General features: G+C 40.5%; 1 protein-coding gene across 3 annotated transcripts in view; it reads right to left on the reverse strand.

The window, feature by feature from the left end:
• uba1 (ubiquitin-like modifier activating enzyme 1) overlaps positions 1–23,588 on the reverse strand; it is a 332,406-nt gene that overhangs the window by 109,093 nt on the left and 199,725 nt on the right. For all 3 annotated transcript variants that reach the window (XM_039774152.1, XM_039774151.1, XM_039774150.1), the window contains exons 11-16: positions 21,222–21,398; positions 20,902–21,009; positions 19,554–19,634; positions 6,724–6,879; positions 6,479–6,644; positions 4,933–5,129 (exon numbers count right to left, since the gene is read on the reverse strand). In XM_039774152.1, the coding sequence (XP_039630086.1) occupies positions 4,933–5,129; positions 6,479–6,644; positions 6,724–6,879; positions 19,554–19,634; positions 20,902–21,009; positions 21,222–21,398 (885 nt within the window). The remainder of the gene's footprint in view (positions 1–4,932; positions 5,130–6,478; positions 6,645–6,723; positions 6,880–19,553; positions 19,635–20,901; positions 21,010–21,221; positions 21,399–23,588) is intronic.

A 23,588-nucleotide genomic window follows, 5' to 3' on the forward strand; every position in this document is an offset into this window, starting at 1 on the left:
TGGTTGCACACAGTTACATTACATCAGCGTTTTGTTTTTTTATTGAGTAGACTTTTTTCCCCACCCCTACTGCCCAACCTCTCATCAGTATGTCCATGTATATGAATGACAATCTATTTACTTTGTAGTAATTGACGCCCTTTCACTATTGATTTGTTTACTCTGTGGAAATCCAAACTCTTTTTCCTGATCTGTAAAACATGTAGACTAAACAGAGGGTGAGGCAGATCTATACAAATACCGATTTTACCCAGTGATTCTGTAACCAGGAGAATCTCTTACTTATGCTCGTATATCTTATCCTGATTGGATCAGGGCTTGTTATATTCTGTAAATGCTCAGTGCTACCATTTTTCTTTTTTTGCAGATAGTCCATATATGAAACTACTGTGTAACAAGAGACAAAAATATTGAACCTACACTGAAAAGAATAGGCGTTATTAAAGAGGCACATCAAGTTCTTTTCCCCTTCTGACATTTTCTTAGATGTATGGATTGTTCCATGATAATTCTGCTTAGACTTTTTCAGAGTTGTAGCTGTGTGCTTTTAGAAGCAATTAAGTATTTTTGTCCAAGTAAAACCATTTTTTTTTTTTTAAAAAAAGGTCTTAAATACTGGATGCCTCCCAGTTCACATGTCTAGCCCATTGGTGGATTAACTGCAGTAGACTGCTAATACATGTAATCAAATGGTGTTTGCAATCTCCAAGACAGGGGTACAACAATTTTTCTTGATATACAGTGCATCCGGAAAGTATTCACAGCGCATAACTTTTTCCACATTATGTTAGTCTTATTCCAAAATGGATTAAATTTTTTTTTCCTCAGAATTCTACACACAACACCCCATAATGACAACGTTAAAAAAAGTTTACTTGAGGTTTTTGCAAATTTATTAAAAATAAAAAAACCTGAGAAATCACTTGTACATAAGTATTCACAGCCTTTGCTCAATACTTTGTCGATGCACCTTTGGCAGCAGTTACAGCCTCAAGTCTTTTTGAATATGATGCCACAAGCTTGGCACACCTATCCTTGGCCAGTTTCGCCCATTCCTCTTTGCAGCACCTCTCAAGCTCCATCAGGTTGGATGGGAAGCGTCGGTGCACAGCCATTTTAAGGTCTCTCCAGAGATGTTCAATCGGATTCAAGTCTGGGCTCTGGCTGGGCCACTCAAGGACATTCACAGAGTTGTTCTGAAGCCACTCCTTTGATATCTTGGCTGTGTGCTTAGGGTCGTCTCTGTACATTGCTGCAGTCATCTTTCCCTTTATCCTGACTAGTCTCCCAGTTCCTGCCGCTGAAAAAAATCCCCACAGCATGATGCTGCCACCACCATGCTTCATTGTAGGGATGGTATTGGCCTGGTGATGAGCGGTGCCTGGTTTCCGCTAAACGTAACGCCTGGCATTCACTCCAAAAGAGTTCAATCTTTGTCTCATCAGATCAGAGGATTTTGTTTCTCATGGTCTGAGAGTCCTTCAGGTGCCTTTTGGCAAACTCCAGGCGGACTGTCATGTGCTTTTTACTAAGGCGAGGCTTCCGTCTGGCCACTCTACTATACAGGCCTGATTCGTGGTTTGCTGCAGAGATGGTTGTCCTTCTGGAAGGTTCTCCTCTCTCCACAGAGGACCTCTGGAGCTCTGACAGAGTGACCATCGGGTTCTTGGTCACCTCCCTGACTAAGGCCATTCTCCCCCGATCGCTCAGTTTAGATGGCCGGCTAGCTCTAGGAAGAGTCCTGGTGGTTTTGAACTTCTTCCACTTACGGATGATGGAGACCACTGTACTCATTGGGACCTTCAGAGCAGCAGAAATTTTTCTGTAACCTTCCCCAGATTTGTGCCTCAAGACAATCCTGTCTCGGAGGTCTACAGACAATTCCTTTGACTTCATGCTTGGTTTGTGCTCTGACATGAACTGTCAACTGTGGGGCCTTCTATAAGCAGGTGTGTGCCTTTCCAAATCATGTCCAATCAACTGAATTTACCACAGGTGGACTCCAATTAATCTGCAGGAACATCGAGGATGATCAGGGGAAACAGGATGCACCTGAGCTCAATTTTGAGCTTTATGGCAAAGGTTGTGAATACTTATGTACATGTGCTTTCTTAATTTTTTTTATTTTTAATAAATTTGCAAGAACCTCAAGTAAACTTTTTTCATGTTGTCATTATGGGGTGTTGTGTGTAGAATTTTGAGGAAAAAAATGAATTTAATCTATTTTGGAATAAGGCTGTAACATAACAAAATGTGGAAAAAGTGATGCGCTGTGAATACTTTCCGGATGCACTTTACCAGCTCCAGGAATTGAATGTTTTGAAATACTAAAACCTGTTTACTCTTAAGTATTGAAGCCTGATTAGGCATAACCAACTAGGTTTTGTAAATCCTCCACACCTACACTTTTGGGTTTTTAACAAGTAATTACTGATAAGTTTTGTTTAGTTGTGGATTTGTTTCTATTAGTTTTAGCAATTTTTATTATGTAAGAACAGTAGTGTAGTTTGATATGGAATAAAAATATAAAAGCCATAAATTTCTATACTTTTAATATATAAAAATTAGTTACATGTGAATTCAGATTAAAGGAAGCATTCACAATTGACAAACTACTTTATTAAAAAAAAAAAAAAAAAAGCTGACTGAGTCTGCTTCTTGGCATTATCCTTTAGGTTCTTCCTGCTCCTGTATTAATTTTTTTTAAGAAAGGATGAAAGCTCCTGAATGTTGACAATTCTGTACAAAGCAAAAACTGCTCACTGTTGATTGATCAATGAAATATAATGCTAGACGTGTTTATTTTATTGCTAATAATGAACATTCGTTTTTGCTCCTCATTGTATATTCTTTTGCATTAATCTGAATTTACACAAATGAATTGTGCACTAAAACGTTCACCAAAACCAAAAATACTGTAACAATTGTGAAATGTAACAGAGACACAGTGGGGTATTGGGGGTGGTATTGGGGCACACACTGTGCAAACTTCTTTTTGGGAGACAAAAAGGCTCTTTCCCACCTCAGGAACCTTTTTTCAGGAACCAGTGACTTCTTTTGCATTCCCACCACAGGAAATTTGGAACATTTGTAGGTCCTTTTACTTGCTTTAGCTCCTATTCCAGGTTATGAACTCTTCGATCAACTAGGAACTGTTGTGTGTAAATCTTGGGTGATGACAATCACTGGCACCATCTTACAAATCTGTTGGTAGTTTGGACTTAAAAGCATTATAGGGCACAGTGGTGGCTCTGAGGCTAAGGATCTGTGCCGGTTCGAATCCCCGTCACTGCCAAAAGAGATCCTACTCTGCTGGGCCCTTGAGCAAGACCCTTAACCTGTAATTGCTCCGGGGGCACCGTTCAATGGCCGACCCTGCTCTCTGACCCCAAGGGGTATGCGAAAACTAACAAATTCCTAATACAAGAAATTGTATAAGGTGAAGAGAAGAAAAAAAAAAAAAAATTACCAGTGAAGGTGGAGTGCTGCACTTCAGAGATGTGGCTATAAAGAGTGATGTGCTATGTCCATACACCGCATTGAAGCAATAATATGTGGAGGTCCTTTGTGAACTCATGACAGTGATGTACACTGGTAATAAAACTGGTGTTAGGTGCCATACACTGCATTGAAGTAATTACCTCTCTCAAGAAGTGGGAAAACACCTAAACACAGAACTCATCAGCTAAGATGCTTTTTTTCACAAAAATTCCAAATTTTTTACATGTCCTTTTCAATCAGTCTCAATTCTGGGGGTAGATTCAATGTGGTGGGGAGAAACAGGGTGGGATTATGTTGGATCCCACGTAAGAAGGAGACTTTGAATTGATGCAGATGCTGGACAATACAGAGGAGAACAAGACAGGGTGTGGTGAGATGGGACTAAAGTTTCACATCTGAAGCACTATGAGACACAGCAGAGCAGTGGACCTGAAGCAAAGCTGAGCATGGAGAAACATAATAGGCTACTGTGCTTTTCCAGGGCAACTATTCCCAGATTTTGTTTTTTGTGTGTGTGTTTCCCTCATCTAAGAACTCTGTGAGTATTGCACACCTTTCGGACCAGTGGCTAGTTTAAGGCACCAACTGAGGAACATTTTAAGTAAGCAAAAAAACAAAAAAAAACAAAAAAAAACCTGATTTCCAATTCCCATTTTAAATGTACATTGTTAAGTTGATTGGAGTGTACAGAACCTTTCCAGATTAAATCAATGACTTCCTGATAATTTGGATACAAATGTGAGGAGACAGAACCAGACTTCCTTAGCCAACCATCATCATGGAAAAGAAAACAGTACATTCAATCCAAATGAGGGACAAATTGTGTTGCCCTTAATAAGTCAGCAAATTCTTATTAAAAAAAAAAAAAAGGCTACTCGCCTAAAAATGCGCATTTCTACAATTAGGGCAATAAAGTGGTCATCAACTAGAACTGTGACAAACTTGCCTGGAACAGGACCCAAGTTTCTATTACCCCCATGTACAGTGAGAAGAGAGGCAATAATATCTCCAAGGATCACGGTTAGGGAATTGCAAGAAAAAGTAAAATCCTGTGGTTGTCAAGTCTCCAGAACCACCACCAGATGGCATTCTCCATGCCAACAGATTATTTGCAATGTATGCCAGAAAGATGCCTTTTCTGTCAGTTATCCGCAAACTTAAGTGCGTGGAGTTTGTAAATTACTACTACAACTTTGACTGGAACTGTTTTCTATGGTCTGATGAAAAAAAATGGGACTTTATAGCAATAAAAACGCAAACTTAGTTTGATGTAAAAAGGATGGCTATACAGTGATCCCTCGCTATATTGCACTTCGACTTTCGCGGCTTCACTTCATCGCGGATTTTAAATTATTTTAAATTATAAGCATATCTAAATATATATAACGGTAGATGCGATAGGATCACCTAGCCTGGACAAAAAAATCTTACCTGCAAGGTGTGCTCAATTGCATTAGGAAAGTTCTTCAAAGTACAGATGGGTATAGACTTTTCAGGAGGATCCTGGCTAGAACTGTATGACTCTGTCAAGAAGGGAATGACCACTTGCACATTTCCCTTTGTTCCCAATGTGCCAGACTCTAACAAAGGCTTCCGATAATACACACAGCGGCGATCCATGTACATTCCTAAAAAAAAAAAAAAATTCAAATCCACATTCTCCATATTTATGAGCGATTATGTTAACAAAGTCATCTGCCTTATTAATAGAATGATTTCAAAAATAAAAATTAAAAAATAAATTTAGTCTAAAGCAAGTCTAACAGAATTAGTTTTCAACTGTACAATACAGTGGAACCTCGGTTCACGACCATAATTCGTTCCAAAACTCTGGTCGTAAACTGATTTGGTCGCGAACCAAAGTAATTTCCCCCATAGGATTGTATGTAAATACAATTAATCCGTTCCAGACAGTACGAACTGTATGTAAATATATTTATTTAATGTTTTTAAGCACTAATATAGTTAATTACACCATAGAATGCAAAGCGTAATAGTAAACTAAATGTAAAAAACTTTTAAAACACTTTTTTTAATGAGTTTTAAGCACATGGGGGAAAAAAGGAACATTTGAAAAATCTGTAATTTAATAAATCACCAAGAAAAGCAACATTGCAACAAGGCACACTACGAACGGATCGCTGTACACAGAAGTGAAAACAAAGACAAGCCCTGTTCATTCTTCAACTGCCTTCTCTGCCTTATGCGTCCAACCCTCTCTCTTGTGTGTCTCTCTGTGTGTGCGTCTCTTTCTCGCTGCTCAGGGAATGCACAGGGAGAGACTGAACACGTGCGGAAATCATTGGCGTGCACAAGCCGAAAGGGAAACTTGTTTGTTTGCAAAGAATTACTATTTTTATTATTTGTTCGTATACTGAGTCTGTGGTCGTGAACAGATGCAAAAGTTTGGCAAACTTTTTGGTCGTAAACCGATTCGTATATGTACCGAGACGTTTGTGAACCGAGGTTCTACTGTATAAACAAACTAAAGGGTTGATTTTATAGTCTTTTTTCATTTAACACTGAATAGCCACAAAACTGAAGGGATGTTACAAATTACTTTCCTTAAATACCCTACTTTATTTTTTAACTCCCACAATAGAACTATATAACTATGTTCAGAATAGAAATTCTGAACAGGGGCAAATGGAATTGAGAAGGAATTGCTTTTTTAGATTAAACATTTTTTTATATGGGCCAGGACAATATACAACAAACTACTGAATGATGTAGTAGTTTCCCATCTTGATCATAAAAAAGCAACCTGATGAGGTGTTCTAGAGTTCCAATTCATGCATATATACTAGAATATTTGTTATTCTAAAACTTTGGATTTGCAGATATATTTTTCCCTGAATCACTTAATTCAGAACGCACACCAACAATAGAAAAGTTAAATTTGTTTAGATGGTAACCAAAATAACCTTGGAGGTGCTGCACAAGAAAAAGTAAGTACAACTAGAAATGTTTGACTTACTGGCATCAACATTGTCCAATGCATTGGCCACTCCATCTAACCCCTCAAAGAAATCATCATCATAGATTCTCTCCGTGTCTGGTCCAACTCTGTTCTGATGACCAGTGATGTGTATCTGACGATTCATTTGTTTAACTGCAGCAGCAGCAGTCTCCGATTTCATTTTCTGTATCACAGAGAAAATGCCCATAATATTAAAGATATAACTTAAAAACAGATAAACTGGTCAAAACCATTATACTCACAGTGACATCCCAAGATCTGAACAGAAACTGTCGGTTTAGATTTGACTTTTCAATGGTGTCCATGTCAGTAACAATGACCTCTCCACCCTCACCACAGGCAAGACCAATCATAGCAAAATTCTTCAGCAGCTCACAACCAATTGCTCCAGCACCAACCTTCAAAGAAAATGTAATAAAATGCATAAAGTGTTTTCACATTATTGAATCAAATTCCGAAATTCTCATAGGGATTTTGTTGAGAAGGGGACTAATTTGGAATCCAAAGAAGCCATTCTTTTTCATAAATGGTAATCTGGTCCATGCTCTTCCTCTCCTAAGTCCACATCAAGTTCCTTGATTTTATTGTACTATGTTGTGTTCCAGAACGACTGCGAGAAGATCCTGAAGGAGAATCGGCGAAATAACTAAAGTGTTTACATAATCAACAAATAAAAATTGTGCATTAAAAAATATTTCAAAAGGAAGAGTAGTTGTTGTTAGCCCTTTAGATCATATCGAAATTATAAAGAGACCTGCAAATGTAACAGTTTGTAATTATTTCTAATGCCCTTATACCACTTCAAAACCCTGGACAGCTAGTGAGGAAAAACATTACAACATTCTTTTAAAAAAAGTCTATTTACATTCACACATAAAAAGTACAAGGTCAAGATCAAAAGCTTAAAAACAAAAATCATGTACTATAAATTGTACCAATACTCTCATGATTGTCTTAACATTGAGTTTTGTGCTGATAAATCATTTATAGATTACGCTGCATAAAAGCTAAAGAGACAACTTGCTTGAAACAATCCCTTAAATGGTGTAGCTTGTAAGCCGACTAAAAAAATTTGTTGGTGGCTGCAAAGGAAGAACTGGGAACAGCAACCGGTATTATACATAAAGCCTTTTCATGTATACACTGTGGGAGATCTGATTCATGTTCCTGCCATGAGGCCAAAACTATGAAGAGATCTGTTCAAGTGGTGGAAAGTCTACACAAGTCAACTTTCACTTTCTGCTAGTATCGTAGATCCCGTTATATGAGACGAGAATTTCGTCCTAGATTTTTGGCTTGGAGTTTGGGGGTCGGTTTATACAACGAGTATCGTTTCAGATTCAAGATTTCCAGCGCAATGCCGGTTTTGCCGATGAATACAGAAGTAAATGACGACGAAACCACAGAGCCATCTTTCAGGTGAAGAAGTAACTTTGCATGCCGGTACTTTAAATTAAATAAAGAATTTATCCAAAAAAGTTTTTAGTTGTTGATTTTATTAATAAAATGTAATAAAATTTTTCCCCCTTAAACAGTATCCCGCTGCGCCACATTCCGAACGTTGTTTAGGCTAGGTGTTCCGGTATAAGAAAAATCCATATCCTAACAAAAATAAAAAACATTTTTTGGTGTGAACCGGTATAACGCCCAGCACTAGTTAAAACACAAACATTTTTTATGTTTTAGTAACTGACAAAATGTAGACATGAAGTGCATAATATGTGAAGCCTGAAGTCCAAATAAACTCTGACTCAAAAAGTACAACAATAACAAAATAAGTGCGCTTTTCTTCAAAAATATAACTGCAGAAAAAGAACTAGCGTTAGGGTGTGACATTGACATGACCTTAATCTGAATAAAGCCTTAATACGGCTTCAAGTGTAGCAGTAAGAATTGCTGACTCGTAATGAAGACGTTTGTGGTTCAATCCCAGGCTCCTCCGTTTTGAGTAGTGATCTGCTCTTATTCTTACTATTATAGAATAAAAACATACATTTGATTTGAGTCTGTAACAGCCAAAGTAAATTTATAGTACTCGTAAAGGTCAGCATTTTTTTTTTTTTTAATTCAGATTTATTCTCTCAAAGTACTCATTACGCCCGCCCCGATTTGACACTATTGTTTTCAAATAAAGATGTGCTATAGCAGTGGTGAACTCAAGAGGAGAACAAGGGTTCTACATCGTAAAAAGAGAACACAAGTCCTCCCAGCAAGAAACGCCCACTAAGATAAAAACAATGCTGCTGCACAAGGCATAAAGGTGAAAGATGGCACAGTTTGGATGCAGCAACAGGTCAGGCATTATCCTGCCAGTCAGTATATGCCTGAAACTTGTCAACAAGTCTTTTCATAGGCTTTGGTAATTATAGTGTTAATGCATCCAAACAACCTAAATTATGACATTAACTTTCAAGGAGCATCTGTGCTCTCTCTGTCACACACACACACAAATTCCATCTTTCTGGACAATCTAATTTAAGCCACAATGGCATTTCTGAACAAAAGCAAATGAAAATAGACTGACAAATAGACTGACTGGTGGAACAAGGAATTGTAGTCTGGGGTTGATCAGCTATTCAGTGCCCAACTCACAAGGGCTTATAAATTTTGCCATGAGTATGATTTAATTTGGATCAACCTATCTGGGATAGTATTGGCCCACTGAAACCCTATGTTCATAAACCAGCAAAACCTCTGGTGTGAAATCATGCTAAAGCAAATCAGACTTCTTTTAGAGATCCAGGGTAAACTAATTACTCTTTCTGGAAGAGACCCCTGGACTTTCAGCCAGGTAGATATATGATAATAAAGGCTAATCTATTTCTCAAGTGCCTTTTAATTTCCTCACATCCTGTCTACACTTGCTTACTCCATTCCATGTAACTCATGTGAGGAAATTGTGACATACAATAAATCGTCTGCATGACTGCCAAGGTGTTGAATTAATTTTAGGATAAGTTAGTTTTTGTATATAAACCCTTAACATTGGTTACTCTCAAGTAAAAGACCACCAATTACCAAAACTATATGGACACACATTAGCTGCGTATAGTCAAACTATCAGGTTACGCAATACAGACTTTGGAATCTAAAGTATAAAATATTATACTTATGGTTCAATTTCTGTGATGGAAACTATGCTTATTCCACAGGATCTGTGAAGATCTTCGTGTGTTTTTGATTTATTTTCCAAATACTACTACTGGCTTTTTGCATCTCATCTGTTCCAGTCTGCAATGCAGTTTACAGTCTTGTGGGTTTCATAAACAGCATTATTCATTTGCTAAAATTAAAATTACAGCTACTGGTAGGTCAGCGACTAGTCAATATCCTTCTTCCATGGACACGCTGCTTTACATACTCATTCTCGGCTGTTCAACTTGTTGTCCTTCAGCAACACTGTTCTCAAAGAAGCAAAGACGTCTAGCTCTGTTTACAGACAATCTTATGGTCAGGTGTCAAGCTACCCTCCGGAGGAGATAGATTGCTCCAGCATTTGCTGTAATGTAGCATGCAACCATAAATTAACTAAGTGGCTACTTTATTGGTTATATCTATTCTTTCCATGTAATGAGTACTTTGGATAACTCTGGGAGCATTACATTAACAGATAATGCCATGGGCATGTGTGAAAAACAGAATGAAAAATTTCCTTCACTGATGAGCTGCTTTGAAGGAAAACCAAAGAGTACCTAATATACAGTGCATCCAGAAAGTATCCAAAGTGCATCACTTTTTCCACATTGTTATGTTACGGCCTTATTGCAAAATGGATTAATTGTTTTCCTCAGAATTCTACACACAACACCCCATAATGGCAATGTGAAAAAAGTTTGAGAGTTTTGCAAATTTGTTAAAAATAAAAAAATTGAGAAAGCACATGTAACATAAGTATTCACAGCCTTTGCCATGAAGCTCAAAATTGAGCTCAGGTGCATCCTATTTCCCCTGATCATCCTTGAGATGTTTCTGCAGCTTAATTGGAGTCCACCTGTGGTAAATTCAGTTGATCTGACATGATTTGGAAAGGCACACACCTATCTATATAAGGTCCTATAGTTGACAGTTCATGTCAGAGCACAAACCAAGCATGAAGTCAAAGGAATTGTCTGTAGACCTCCGAGACAGGATTATCTCGAGGCACAAATCTGGGGAAGGTTACAGAAAAATTTCTGTTGCTTTGAAGGTCCCAATGAGAACAGTGGCCTCCATCATCCGTAAGTGGAAGAAGTTCGAAACCACCAGGACTCTTCCTAGAGCTGGCCGGCCATCTAAACTGAGCGATCAGAGTAGAAGGGCCTTAGTCAGGGAGGTGACCAAGAACCCGATGGTCACTCTGTCAGAGCTCCAGAGGTCCTCTGTGGAGAGAGGAGAACTTTCCAGAAGAACAACCATCTCTGCAGCAATCCACCAATCAGGGCTGTATGGTAGAGTGGCCAGACAGAAGCCACTCCTTAGTAAGAGGCACATGGCAGCCCGCCTGGAGTTTGCCAAAAGGCACCTGAAGAACTCTCAGACCATGACAAACAAGATTCTCTGATCTGATGAGACAAAGATTGAACTCTTTGATGTGAATGCCAGGTGTCACGTTTGGAGGAAACCAGGTACCGCTCATCACCAGGCCAATACCATCCCTACAGTGAAGCATGGTGGTGGCAGCATCATGGTGTGGGGATGTTTTTCAGCAGCAGGAACTGGGAGACTAGTCAGGATAAAGGGAAAGGTGACTGCAACAATGTACAGAGACATCCTGGATGAAAACCTGCTCCAGAGCGCTCTTGACCTCAAACTGGGGCGACGGTTCATCTTTCAGCAGGACAACGACCCTAAGCACACAGCCAAGATATCTTGTGTGGCTTCAGGACAACTCTGTGAATGTCCTTGAGTGGCCCAGCCAGAGCCCAGACTTGAATCCGATTGAACATCTCTGGAGAGATCTTAAAATGGCTGTGCAACAACGCTTCTCATCCAACCTGATGGAGCTTGAGAGGTGCTGCAAAAAGGAATGGGCGAAACTGGCCAAAGATACTGTAGGTGTGCCAAGCTTGTGGCATCATATTCAAAGAGACTTGAGGCTGTAATTGCTGCCAAAGGTGCATCGACAAAGTATTCAGCAAAGGCTGTGAATACTTAGGTAGATGTTATTTCTCAGTTTTTTTATTTTTAATAAATTTGCAAAAACCAAGTAAACTTTTTTCACGTTGTATTTATGGGGTGTTGTGTGTAGAATTCTGAGAAAAAAAATGAATTTAATCTATTTTGGAATAAGGCTGTAACATAACAAAATGTGGAAAAAGTGATGCGCTGTGAATACTTTCTGGATGCACTGTATAATGGAGATGTGCGTACTTTAGTGGCACACATCAGGTCTCTTGCCCTTAGGAATGAGTTTATCACTATGTTTTTCTCAATATTTGTAGTAATTTTGTGGGATCATTGAATGCACAGACAACTGTTTTCACTATACCTCATGCCATACCTAATGTTTTCGGCTAACCCTCACTTTATCAGCAGCAGAGGAGCAATGTTATTGAATGTGCAAAGACCTTGTGTTTAAAGATTTACAGGGGTCAAGAGGCAGCAATCACTTACGCATGTACAATGCCTAACGGAAAGTAAAGGAATAAGGGAATTAAAAAAACAAAGGGAAAGTTCTTCACTGCAGTTATGGTGCATGTGAAGCAGCAAGAAAAATGCATGAAAATATTTAACAGCAAATAGGGGTGCTTAGAGGTCAGTAAATATTAAACTACTGTAGTTCCTTTATACTTATTTTTAAATTTATAAGATAAGAAATGAATTAAAATGACTTAACAGTCTTGTTTGATGTTGGAGACAAGTGTCCAGGAGGTCTACATCTATAAAATATGCCTACTAATCTAGAACCCAAACTCATAGTTACTGAACACGTGAAATTCAATTAGAGACAGATGAGTCACAGCTGGATATAAGAACATGGAAGTTTTTTTTTTTTTTTTTTAGAAATTTTTGACTCTAATAATGCCAAGGAGGTAGGCATATGTTTTACATGTCAGGTTTACATCATTGTTGTTGTTTCTAATATCTATATATATATAAAATTCTTTTCGTGTTTGAAACGGAAATTACATATGACCACGCGAAACGGAAATTACGTATGACCACTGAACATAATACAGGAACTAATCACTTCGTTTGTGGACGCCATTTTTAGATCGTCTTTATGAATTGTTGCTATTTGTGTGAGTGTTACTTTACTGATATTGAAAAGAAGTAAACACAAACACGCCGATCTACCCCACAGAAGTGTTCCCCGCGTTGCCCTCCCCTAAGACCTCCTCTCTGGACTTCAGCGGTGACCCGTTCGCTGTCAGGCGCGTTTTGACAGAGAAGTTTTATTTATTCATCTATATAACTGTCTCGGAAACTACCACATTATAACATTTTAAATTGGCAGTACTTGACAGTAGAAGAGATGGAAAACACAGCTTTGCGTATTTCTACTTTTTAACTGTGCCAAGCTGTAAACAATGTGAAGACTACACTGCCTTCCGCAGTAAGGGGTCGTGAGAACAAACTGTACGCTCGGAGGCACAAAATGTCGGGCTGCTCTGCCAGGTCGAGAGCTTTGCAGTTTCAGGCGGCGTCCTCTCTTCTTGCATTGTTTGTGACCCTTCGAGTGCCCCGTCGGCTCCTGGGAGTGTGGAAATCTTTGCGAATGAGTGTAATCGGTGCCATTGAAGCAGGACTCTTTTTGTAAATTGCGCTTCACAACTACTTACTGTCCCTTAAGGAGAGTTCTGGTCACTAAAGCCCCGCAACATTCAAGGTTGCTTTTGTGATAAATTCTTTTTAGAAGTTGGAGGGTTTACATCCAAGATGATGTACCGACCTCTTAAGTTTTGGACTTGGGAATTGTTTGGACCTTCTGCCCAATAAGTACAGAAGGGCAGCGTCCACATTTCTCAGAATAATTTTTCTCTTAAATTACAGGCACATAGTGCAAGGTTGTCAGGCAGAAATTTGCAGGATCACATAGAAAATGTAATTTCTATACCACAGCGGTAGTGTAGCGCCTTTCACAAGGGATCGGCTACCGAGAAATGATCCAAATACATTTAACCTTACCTGTTGTGTTATAGCGCCTTTAAAATGTACTTTACCCGAAAGCACTCCAGTACTGCTCAATGTATCTTTACTTCTTACGTGTTAATGTTTTACTATTTAAAAATTTATATACTACATTTTATTTTTTTTCCCTTGCACTCAGTGAGCGAAGACACTGGGTAATTAGCTAGTACAGCGTGCGTCTTATAGAGCGAATACTGCGTCACTAACCGTGATGTGCATTACCTGACAAAAGCGGACATTCAGGAGTAGAAGGCGACAATCAGCTGTTTATGGTGACAAAACTCATCGTTATGTTACAGGCATTCCCTCTCTGCTTGGAGGAATGTTGGACTCGTTGACTCGGCACCTAATCCTTGCGTTTGCGTGAGTTACAAAGGAAATGTAAACTAAGGCCAAAGTCAAAAGTCAAAAAGTCAAAGTCAACTTTATTGTTATCTCTGCTATACACTGTACAGGTACATAGAGAGACGAGACGACGTGGCTCCAGGTTTTTCAGTGCAGACAAACATAGAACAGCATAACAGAGAATATAGAATAAATAGGCATATGAAATAGACAATAAATAAGTGACACATTTTAAACTAGAGAATGTGCAATATGCATTTAACTAGACAGTTTTAAATAAAGTTAGAACTAGAAAAAGATGAAGAGGTAGAAATCAAGTCAGAATGTCGTATTCTTAAACAGTTGAGATTGACAATATGTTACATTATGACAGAAACTGTACCCTGGTTCTTTTCAAGTACCAAGTTCAACATGAGTGCAAATATGCAAAATCAGGTGCAAAGTGACATTACGCATTGGATGTGCAGGAGGTAGAAGGTTATAATGTAACAGGTTTCTATATACAAGTACTATATAATACTATTTACAGGTTATTTATGTGTACAATGTTCACATAAACATGTGCAAGCATTTATACGGCAGCGTATAATCTTAGTCCAGTGGGTGTTGGCAACAGTGCAGTCATACTACAGGAGATATTGTGCATCAAATGACATGATGCGTATAAAGTGCAGTTGTGCAACATAGTTCTTTCACAGTCCAGGTGTGTGTGTGGGGGGGGGAAGTGTGATGGCTGGGAGTGAGTTCAAGAGTCTTATGGCTTGTGGGAAGAAGCTATCACGCATCCTGGAAGACTGAGACCTGATGCTGCGGAAGCGTCTGCCAGAAGGAAGGAGCGTGAAAAGTCCGTGTGAAGGATGAGAGGGGTCGAGCACGATGCAGGAGGCCCTTTTGATGCAGCGTCTGTGGAAGATGTCCTGCAGTGGCGGAAGAGACGTTCCGATGATGTTTCCAGCTGCTTTGATGATCCTTTCAAGCCGCCTGATATCAGCAACAGTACTGTTTCCGAACCAGGTGGAGATGCAGCTGGTTAGGACGCTCTCTATGGTGCCCCTGTAGAACATGGTGAGGATGGGAAGGGGCAGGTTGGCTCGCTTCAGTCGTCTCAGGAAGTGTAGACGCTGCTGGGCCTTTTTGGTGATGGAGGTGGTGTTGGTGGTCCAGGTGAGATCGTCTGAGATGTGAACTCCCAGGAACTTGGTGTTTTTTACAGTCTCAACCGTGGAACCGTGGATGCTAAGTGGTGTGTGGGTGGAGCGAGCTTTCCTGAAGTTGATGACCATTTCTTTAGTTTTTTCCACATTCAGCGATTAGGTTGTTGTCACTGCACCAGGCAGCCAGCTGCTTCACCTCATCTCTGTACGCAGACTCATCGTTGTTGCTGATGAGCCCCACCACGGTCGTGTCGTCGGCGAATTTGATGATGTGGTTTGAGCTGTGCAGGGCAGTGCAGTCGTGAGTCAGGAGTGTAAACAAAAGTGGACTGAGAACGCAGCCCTGAGGAGCTCCGGTACTCAGCCTGATGGTGCTGGAAACAGTGTCACCGATTCGGAACGGACTGAGGTCTCTCTGACAGGAAATCAAGTATCCAATTGCAGAGTGAGGTGCTTAGTCCCAACTTGCTCAGTTTCACACACAGTCTATGGGGAATGATGGTGTTAAACGCTTAACTGAAGTCTATGAACAGCAATCTAACATAAGAGTCTTTATTGTCCAAGTGAGAGAGGGAAAGGTGAAGTGCAGTGGATATGGCTCTTCACTCGTGCCATGACAAGCCTCTCAATGGAGGCTTCATGGTGATGGGGGTCAGTGCGATGGGCCGGTAGTCATTCAGGCAGAAAACTGAAGATTTCTTTGGCACTGGGATTATGGTGGTGGACTTGAAGCACGTCGGGACGATCATCTGGCTCAGCGAAGTGTTAAAGATGTCTGTGAACACCTCGGCGAGCTGATCAGCGCAGTCTCTCAGCACTCGACCTGGAATGTTGTCCGGACCGGCAGCTTTACGTAGGTTGATCTTGGAGAAAGTTCTCCTCACGTCAGCTGCAGGCAGAGAGATGGTCTGGTCGGTGATGAGAGGTGTCGCTTTCGTCGGCGGCATGTTGTTCAGTGCGTCAAACCGTGCGTTGAACTTGTTCAGTTCCTCAGGGAGTGTGGCATCTCCCTCACAGCTGCTTGATGTTGGTTGTACTGGGTGACAGCCTGGATGCCCTGCCATAGACTGCGGGAGTCTTTTGCGTCTTTGAAGTGGTGCTGGATCTTTTGCCATACGCTCGCTTTGCTTGGCGGATAGAGCGAGAGAGGTTTGCCCTGGCTGTTCTGAGGGCAGCTGTACTCCCGGACCGGAATGCAGCATCTCTCTCTCTCAGCAGCGCGCGCACCTGTGCTGTGAACCAGGGTTTCTCGTTGGCTCTAGTGGTGATGTTCTTCAGGACGGTAACATCCTCTGTGCACTTGGTGATGTAGCAAGTCACAGATTCTGCAAACTCGTCCAGGTTAACACAGCCGTCATACGTCGCCGCCTCTCTAAAAACATTCCAGTCCGTACATTCAAAACAGTCCTGGAGTGCTGAGACCGCTCCACTGGGCCAGACTCGAATGGTTTTCCTGGCAGGTCTCGTGAGTTTCAGCAGCGTCGAGTATGCGGGTCGCAGCATCACTGTAGCGTGGTCGGAAGAGCCGATGTGTGGGCACAGTGCTGCTTTGTAGGCACCACGCACGCTGGTGTAAACTTTGCCAGGCAGTTCTCCCCCCTCGTAGCAAAGTCCACATGTTGATGGAATTTGGGGAGAACTGCCTTCAGGTTTGCGTGGTTGAAGTCGCCGGCAATGATGAAAAAGCCGTCCGGGTGCGCGGTCTGGAGCTTGTTGATTTCCTCGTACAGTCCGGCTAATGCTAGATTAGCATTAGCGCTAGGCGGCAGGTAAACAGCTACGAGTAGCACCACGGAGAATTATCTCGGCAGGTAGAACGGGCGGCTCTTTACGGCTAGAAACTGTATCTGTGGCGAGCAGTGGCGACTCACTTCAGCAGAGTTCGTGCACCAGAGACTGTTGATGTAGATGCACAAACCGCCTCCGCGGCTCTTACCGGACAAATAGGCTTCTCTGTCGGCCCGATAGCATGCTAGCCCGTTGAGCTGGATAGCCGAGTCCGCGATGTCCGCATTCAGCCACGTTTCCGTGAAGATAAAAACGCAGCAGTTCTTTATCTCACGCTGGGTTGATTGCTGGAGCCACAGAAAGTCCATTTTGTTGTCTAGTGAGCGGACGTTGGAGAGCAGGACAGATGGAAGTGCTGGTCGGGCCGGGTTAGCTTTTAGCCTCATGCAAAAGCCTGCATGCTTGCCCCGCTTCTGTTTCCGGGAACAGCGCTTACGCTTCGGCCAGCTGCGCTTTATTGTCTCGCCCAGGCTCCGTAACATCTCCAACGGCAGATTCGGCGGAGGATTTGTGGATTTCCTTCCGATTTCAAGCAGGATATTTCTGTCGTAAGTGATACACATCTTACTTGTTTACAAACAAAACGAAAAGTACGCAAAACGGACGAGAATCAGTATAAAAACACTGAATTCCCTGGAGCGCTCTTAGCCGCTGCCTGTTCGTGGCGCCGCCGGAAGTTCAAGGCAAGATGACATCGACATCTCATGAGGGAGCGAAGCGAGTGCAGAAAACAAGATACCCAGCAGACGATGTTTTGCGCATTATCGCTGAGTCGGACTCTGATTTTTCAGAATCTGATTTTGTTGAGAGTGATCAGGAGATCGAGCAAGAGAGTGAGGAACTGGCATCAGCTGATCGGACCCCAGCTGATGCCGCCCCAGCTGAGCGCATTCACGCAGCCAACGCACCTATGGCAAAGTTACTGGCTACCAGACTACACAAGACAGCATGGCTTGCTGTTGGACTCAACAGATTACCAGCCGCTGGACTACTTCAGGCTGGTCTTTCCTGAGGCTGCCTTTCAGCTGCTGTCGGACGAGACAAACAGATATGTGGAGCAATTCTTTGAATCGACGGCTGCGCGGCGCTCGCACCGCATTCTCGTTTTTCAAAATGGAAACCCACAACAAAAGACAAGATGAAGGGCTTTGCGGCATTACAAACAGAGATGGGACTGGACTGGCGATGTAACTTCAGGGAGCATTGGTTCAAACGTGCTTTGTTCCTTGGTGGCTTCAGACAGGTTATGCTGCGTGATGATAGGTACCTGCTGCTGCAAAGTGATTGCTTCATAAATTCTGACACTGGCGTTGAGGAGTTCTTGGGGTTTCCAGAAAACTAGAAGAGTGCTTGAACCTTAAAGTCTCTCCTCATTTGTTAATGAAGGTTCTTAGTACTGCTGTTGACTTTACAAGGTATATTCTGCTGTATTTTATTAAATATTTTAGTACACCCCCTGCCTGGGGTTTGTTCCTGCATTGCGCCCTGGGATTGGCTCCAGCAGACCCCGTGACCCTGTAGTTAGGATATAGTGGATGGATGGATGGATGGATGGTACACCATTTGGTTCAGAATATTTTTTTTTCTTGTTTTCCTCCTCTAAACCTACATGCATCTAATGGTCAGGTGCGTCTTAAGGAGCAAAAAATATGGTAAATTCTAAAATTACAGTAATCCTCCACTTATCGCGGAAGTTACGTTCTAAACCCACACGCGAAAGGTGAAAACCCGCGATATAGAAACAACACTTTTTTTTTTTTTATATAGTTTAAGCCTTAAAATACCCATCCCATACGTTTTAAACACATGTAAACTTATTAAAACACATTTTGTAAACGCATATGATATGTGGATGTCGGGCTAAGGATATGAGTAACATCTCTCTATTATGAAACATTTTAACTTCACGCAAGACAAGGCAGTGAGACATAAGAGCTGCTGTACAGGCTTTTAAATGATTGACACTCAGAGTGACAAGCTGAAAAAGCATCTTGGTTTGGACGAAGCGATCATGACCAGATCCAAGCACTTTTCCTTAGCGTGCATTCAGCTGTCACACACAAAAAAATCTTGGCAGAAGCAGCACAAAGCCAGTAGCTGATCTGTCCACTTCTGCTTAGCGAGCGTTCAGACCAACCCTTCACAACGCGAGGAGCGTTATAAGTGCCGCGAGAAAGAGAATTAACCACGCCCGGGGCAGGAAATAAAGAACAAATACTGTTTTTACAAAAGTTTTAAAGTAAAAATGAAAATAATGCATATGTAACAATTCTCATGAAAATAATCTCTTTAAATTGTTTATCCAGTAAACCAAATGAGGGGGTGGGCGAGCGAAACGAGCAGGGTGCGGAGCACCCTAGTGATAATAATAGTATTAATAAATCCGCGATGTAGCGGGGGCGCAATAGCTGAACCGCAATACAGCGGGGGTTACTGTACTTAAGTTTACTCTTTTATTGAAAGGTTGCAACCAAAAACAAAGAGAAGCTACTTCAAAAACAAATTTAACAGGGAAAAAAGTGTGAGTGCTATACCTAGATAGCTGTCCTTATAGGAACGTCCTTAGTTATCCAAGTAATTTAGCAACAGTTAATTTCGCCTTTTGTCTGCTAAGCTGAAAAACATTGGGCACCTATTGGCTGACTGTAAAATTAGGTGATAAGCAAACAACTTACCAAAAAATATCTTTGTTTTGACAACTTCTCCTGAATTTTGGATCCAAACACAGCAATCTGACCATCATACCGACTGTTTCTCTGTATGTATGAAGACAAAATGAGACAAATTAATTAAATCTGCCAATGTGCCATTTCAACAAGAGCAGAATGGCACTGAACCATAAGGGAGGGCCATGAATTTGATAAAAATAATACAATCAGTTAAATACTGAAATATGTATCCAGTCCGACAGCAGAAAGTTTTTGAAAGCACTTAAACATTTATAAATTACCAACACTAAAAATAAAAACATCTTAAAATCCTTCTACATTCCTATGATGTCCGGTCTTGAAGTATATTTGTTGCATTTTAAACCAGGAATATACTTAATGCTACGCAACATGTGAGCTTCAGAAACCTGCTGCTACATAAGCATTGTACTGATTATATTTGCGTGCATACAGAAATCACTGCCGTCACATGTTGATAGTAAAACAATGATGTTGATGTCACATACTAAACCCTGAACACACACACACCATCTATATTTTTGGTGGTACTACAACTCGCGCACCCATCACGCAATTCTTGATGACGTTCCCAGCATTCTTTTGACACATCCTCTGAGCATATGTGTCAGCCGTAATGAGTACGCATAAGTGCTTTGAGCGTGACGAATAAAACAGACCTAAAAGTATGCTGCTACTTTATCAATTTATAATGTACATAACATTGAAAAATCTGTATCTGTACATCGTAAAATACTTAATTTTTTTACATGCCTGTTAAATTTTTTAAATTAAAGAAACAATGAAAAAAAGTAGATGCTATAGACAAACAGAATATGCGCCTTCTAGTTACTGGAGAAGTTTGTAGGTCTACAATTTCTGTTTAAAATTTTAAGGAAAACACAAGCAAGTCAAAAAACCAGACATTCAATTTATTTTTGAATACAAAGACATGAATTACTGAAACTGTATAAATTTTATAGGAAATAGTTGCAGTATTGTAGCAGCTCTTAAAAGAATACAATAATTACTGAGAAATACAAACATGCCCACAGAGAGGTTTGGCCTTGTGAAAGTGTAGCAGTTACTGAAATAGTTTCCAGATCAGACATCAGTCTCCCTCCCCAATATACTCCCCCCCCCACCCCACCCCATTGTTCCAACATAAGAATGGATGGGATGGTAAACTAAGGAACTGTGTAATTTAACTGGTTTTAAAAACTATTTTAAGAATTACATAGATTAAAAATGAATCGTAGCTGGGGAAAACAAAGCAAATTACTTTTGATATGGTGGAACAAATTTGTAGACTTTCTTACTAGGGGGAGCAACAGAATTAAATTGGACAAGTGCTTACAAACACACAATCCTCTTCAGTAGGAATGGACTCCTCCTCTTCAGGAAGACATTCAAGAGCATCAAAGTATAGCCACTGGACAATTGGCATAAATTTTCCAGTGCAAGCCTGTCAAAGTGAAAAGGATTCTTTGGTCACAATCTTCAAAAATCAACTTAGGAGTGTTTGTACAGAATTAGAAGAATACAGTTTGGTATTAAATTACCTGAATAAATTTTCAAACCTTTTAAATCTGAACAAAAAGTACACACAGCACAATGCTAACATCAAACTCTTTATTAATGCCTTTTTAATGAAAATCTTACAATAAATTAACTTACCTTCATGACTTCCTGGGCGGTTAGGCCTCCAATAAATGCATTGATAGGAGCAAGGTCTCCTGCTGACACATAGGATAACTTCTTTAACAGGGTTTCATCAAGCTGCTCTTGTTTAGCACTTCCAGATAGACAGCTATTGATGGATTTGGCAATGGACAGCAGCTCTTCAGCATCAGACTGTAAAAAAAATAAACATTCATGGTTGCACAGCTATATATATCTTTTGATTTACCCTTTTGTTCCACAGTTTAAAATAAATCATTCAGACATGACTAAAGTGCACACTACAGACTTTAAGGGAATCTGCATACATTTTAGTCACACCATGTAGAAATTACACTTTTTATAAATGATCTCATCATTTCAGGGCACCATAATGTAGATATCACCGGATGCAAGCATCTATTGCAGCCATCTTTAGTTCCTGCTTGCTTTGGGGCTTGTCCCCTTAAGATTTCTCTTCAGCATATGGAAAGCATGCTATATTGAATTTAAATTGGGTGACTGGCTTGGCCATTGAAGAATTTTCCATTTTTTTTCACTTTGATAACTTGTGTGTTGACTTAATAGCATGTTTAGGACCATTATCTTAGTGTAAGACAGCAAGCCATCCAATAAGTTTGGAAGCATTTACTAGAGCTTCAGTAGATACGATGTTTCTATATACCTCAGAATTCATTGTGCTACTGCTGTCAGTCGTTATATCATTAGTGTGCCAGTACCTGCTACAACCATAACACCCTAACAACTGTGTTTAAGAAATGAGATGGACTGCTTTGGATCTTGGGTAGTTCCTTTTCGACTCCACATTTTGCCCTTGCTATCACTTAGTAGTCTCTGACACATACACATCTGCCTCCGGAAGATCATTTTCCGATACCGCTAAGGGCTTTATTCTTGTTATTCAGTCTCTTAATGATTTCTCTGACTTTTGTTGACACAGGTTTTGCCCTTATGTTTAGCAATGGCATTAGGAGACTCCAAAAGATGGAAGCAAGGCTAGGTATCTTATGTCTACAAGTAATGAAGCAATGAACCGCACCTAAGTAATCACAAAGACCTGCGGAGCCAAATGTCAAAATATTCGGGTGCCCTGAAATTGAGGAGACCATGTATAAAAAGTAATGTAATTTCTACATTGTGTAAATGTATGCAACTACCATTAAATGATAAGTCTGCAATGTCCACTTTAATTAGGTCTCTGATTTGCAACTTTGAACTGTGGAGCAAAGAAAATCAAGGAAAAATGTGTTATTATCCCAAATGTTATGGTGGGCACTACATATAAATATACATATATGCAATGCAAATTTGACTGATTGACTCACTCACTCATTGATATTTGTCAGTCATAATACTGTAGTGAGCAGGCAAGTCTTAGGATTGCGTCTTTTTCTCTTCTGAGCACCAAAGAAAGAAGGGAAGAAACTGTGTACAGATGTACAGCTGCTGCTTTATGCAAATTAAGGCCACTATCAGAAGCAAAGGTAAAGGACAAGAGTTCCACAAAACTCAAAAGAAATATCGGGAGTGATTAATAGTATGTGTCCTTGGGCACACGCAGTAATTCAGTAAACTTTTCACTCCTAACACATCAGCATAAAGTACATACAAATTCGATGGGGTGGGGCCCAGTTGAAACGCTTGCTACAACATAAGCCAGGAAAGATGGCTTCCTTGGCAAGTTTTAATTCTTTCTCAGCTCAGTAAACAAGTCCCCTGTGGACAGGACATAGAGGGGGCAGACATTGAATTTGTTAATAATAAAAAACATTTCTTAACGTACCTGTGAGTATTCCCCACAGGATCTCCAACCGAGTATTATTTTATCAGGCCCCCAAAACACACAAATAGAATGTTAGTGTATTGCAGTGCTGTGACCTTACCACCCTTAATCCCACCCCCCCTCCCCCATCTAAATGTAACAACGAAAGGCAAGGAGTAGCCAAGACACCAAGTCAGATGGCCGCTAGTAATATGGTTCTACTTCAAGCACTGGGACATTGTACAAGTATGCCTAGGTCAGATTAAACGCTTGCACAACACAGTAAGGGGGTCCCCTCATGGATAGAACACATAGGAGGTGGATATTGTACATAGTTCACAATAATATTTCTTTTCATCTGTTTTTCATTCCGTAAAATGCTTAAAAGTTTCAGATCATTGCATGCCCCAAGAAAATGTGCAGCCTGTAAAAATCAATACTGTATGTAAAAAGTTAAAGTAAACCATGACTCTGTATATATTGCCTTTTGAACTAAACCCTTCAAAACCCCGCCAATAGTACAAGATTACAGATCAAAACATTACAATCAGTTTCATAAAACTACCTTTTTTGTAGGATGTGCTATAGTGTAAAATTATATT

This window comes from Polypterus senegalus, chromosome 13 (assembly GCF_016835505.1).
Source record: "Polypterus senegalus isolate Bchr_013 chromosome 13, ASM1683550v1, whole genome shotgun sequence".
NCBI lineage: Eukaryota > Metazoa > Chordata > Cladistia > Polypteriformes > Polypteridae > Polypterus > Polypterus senegalus.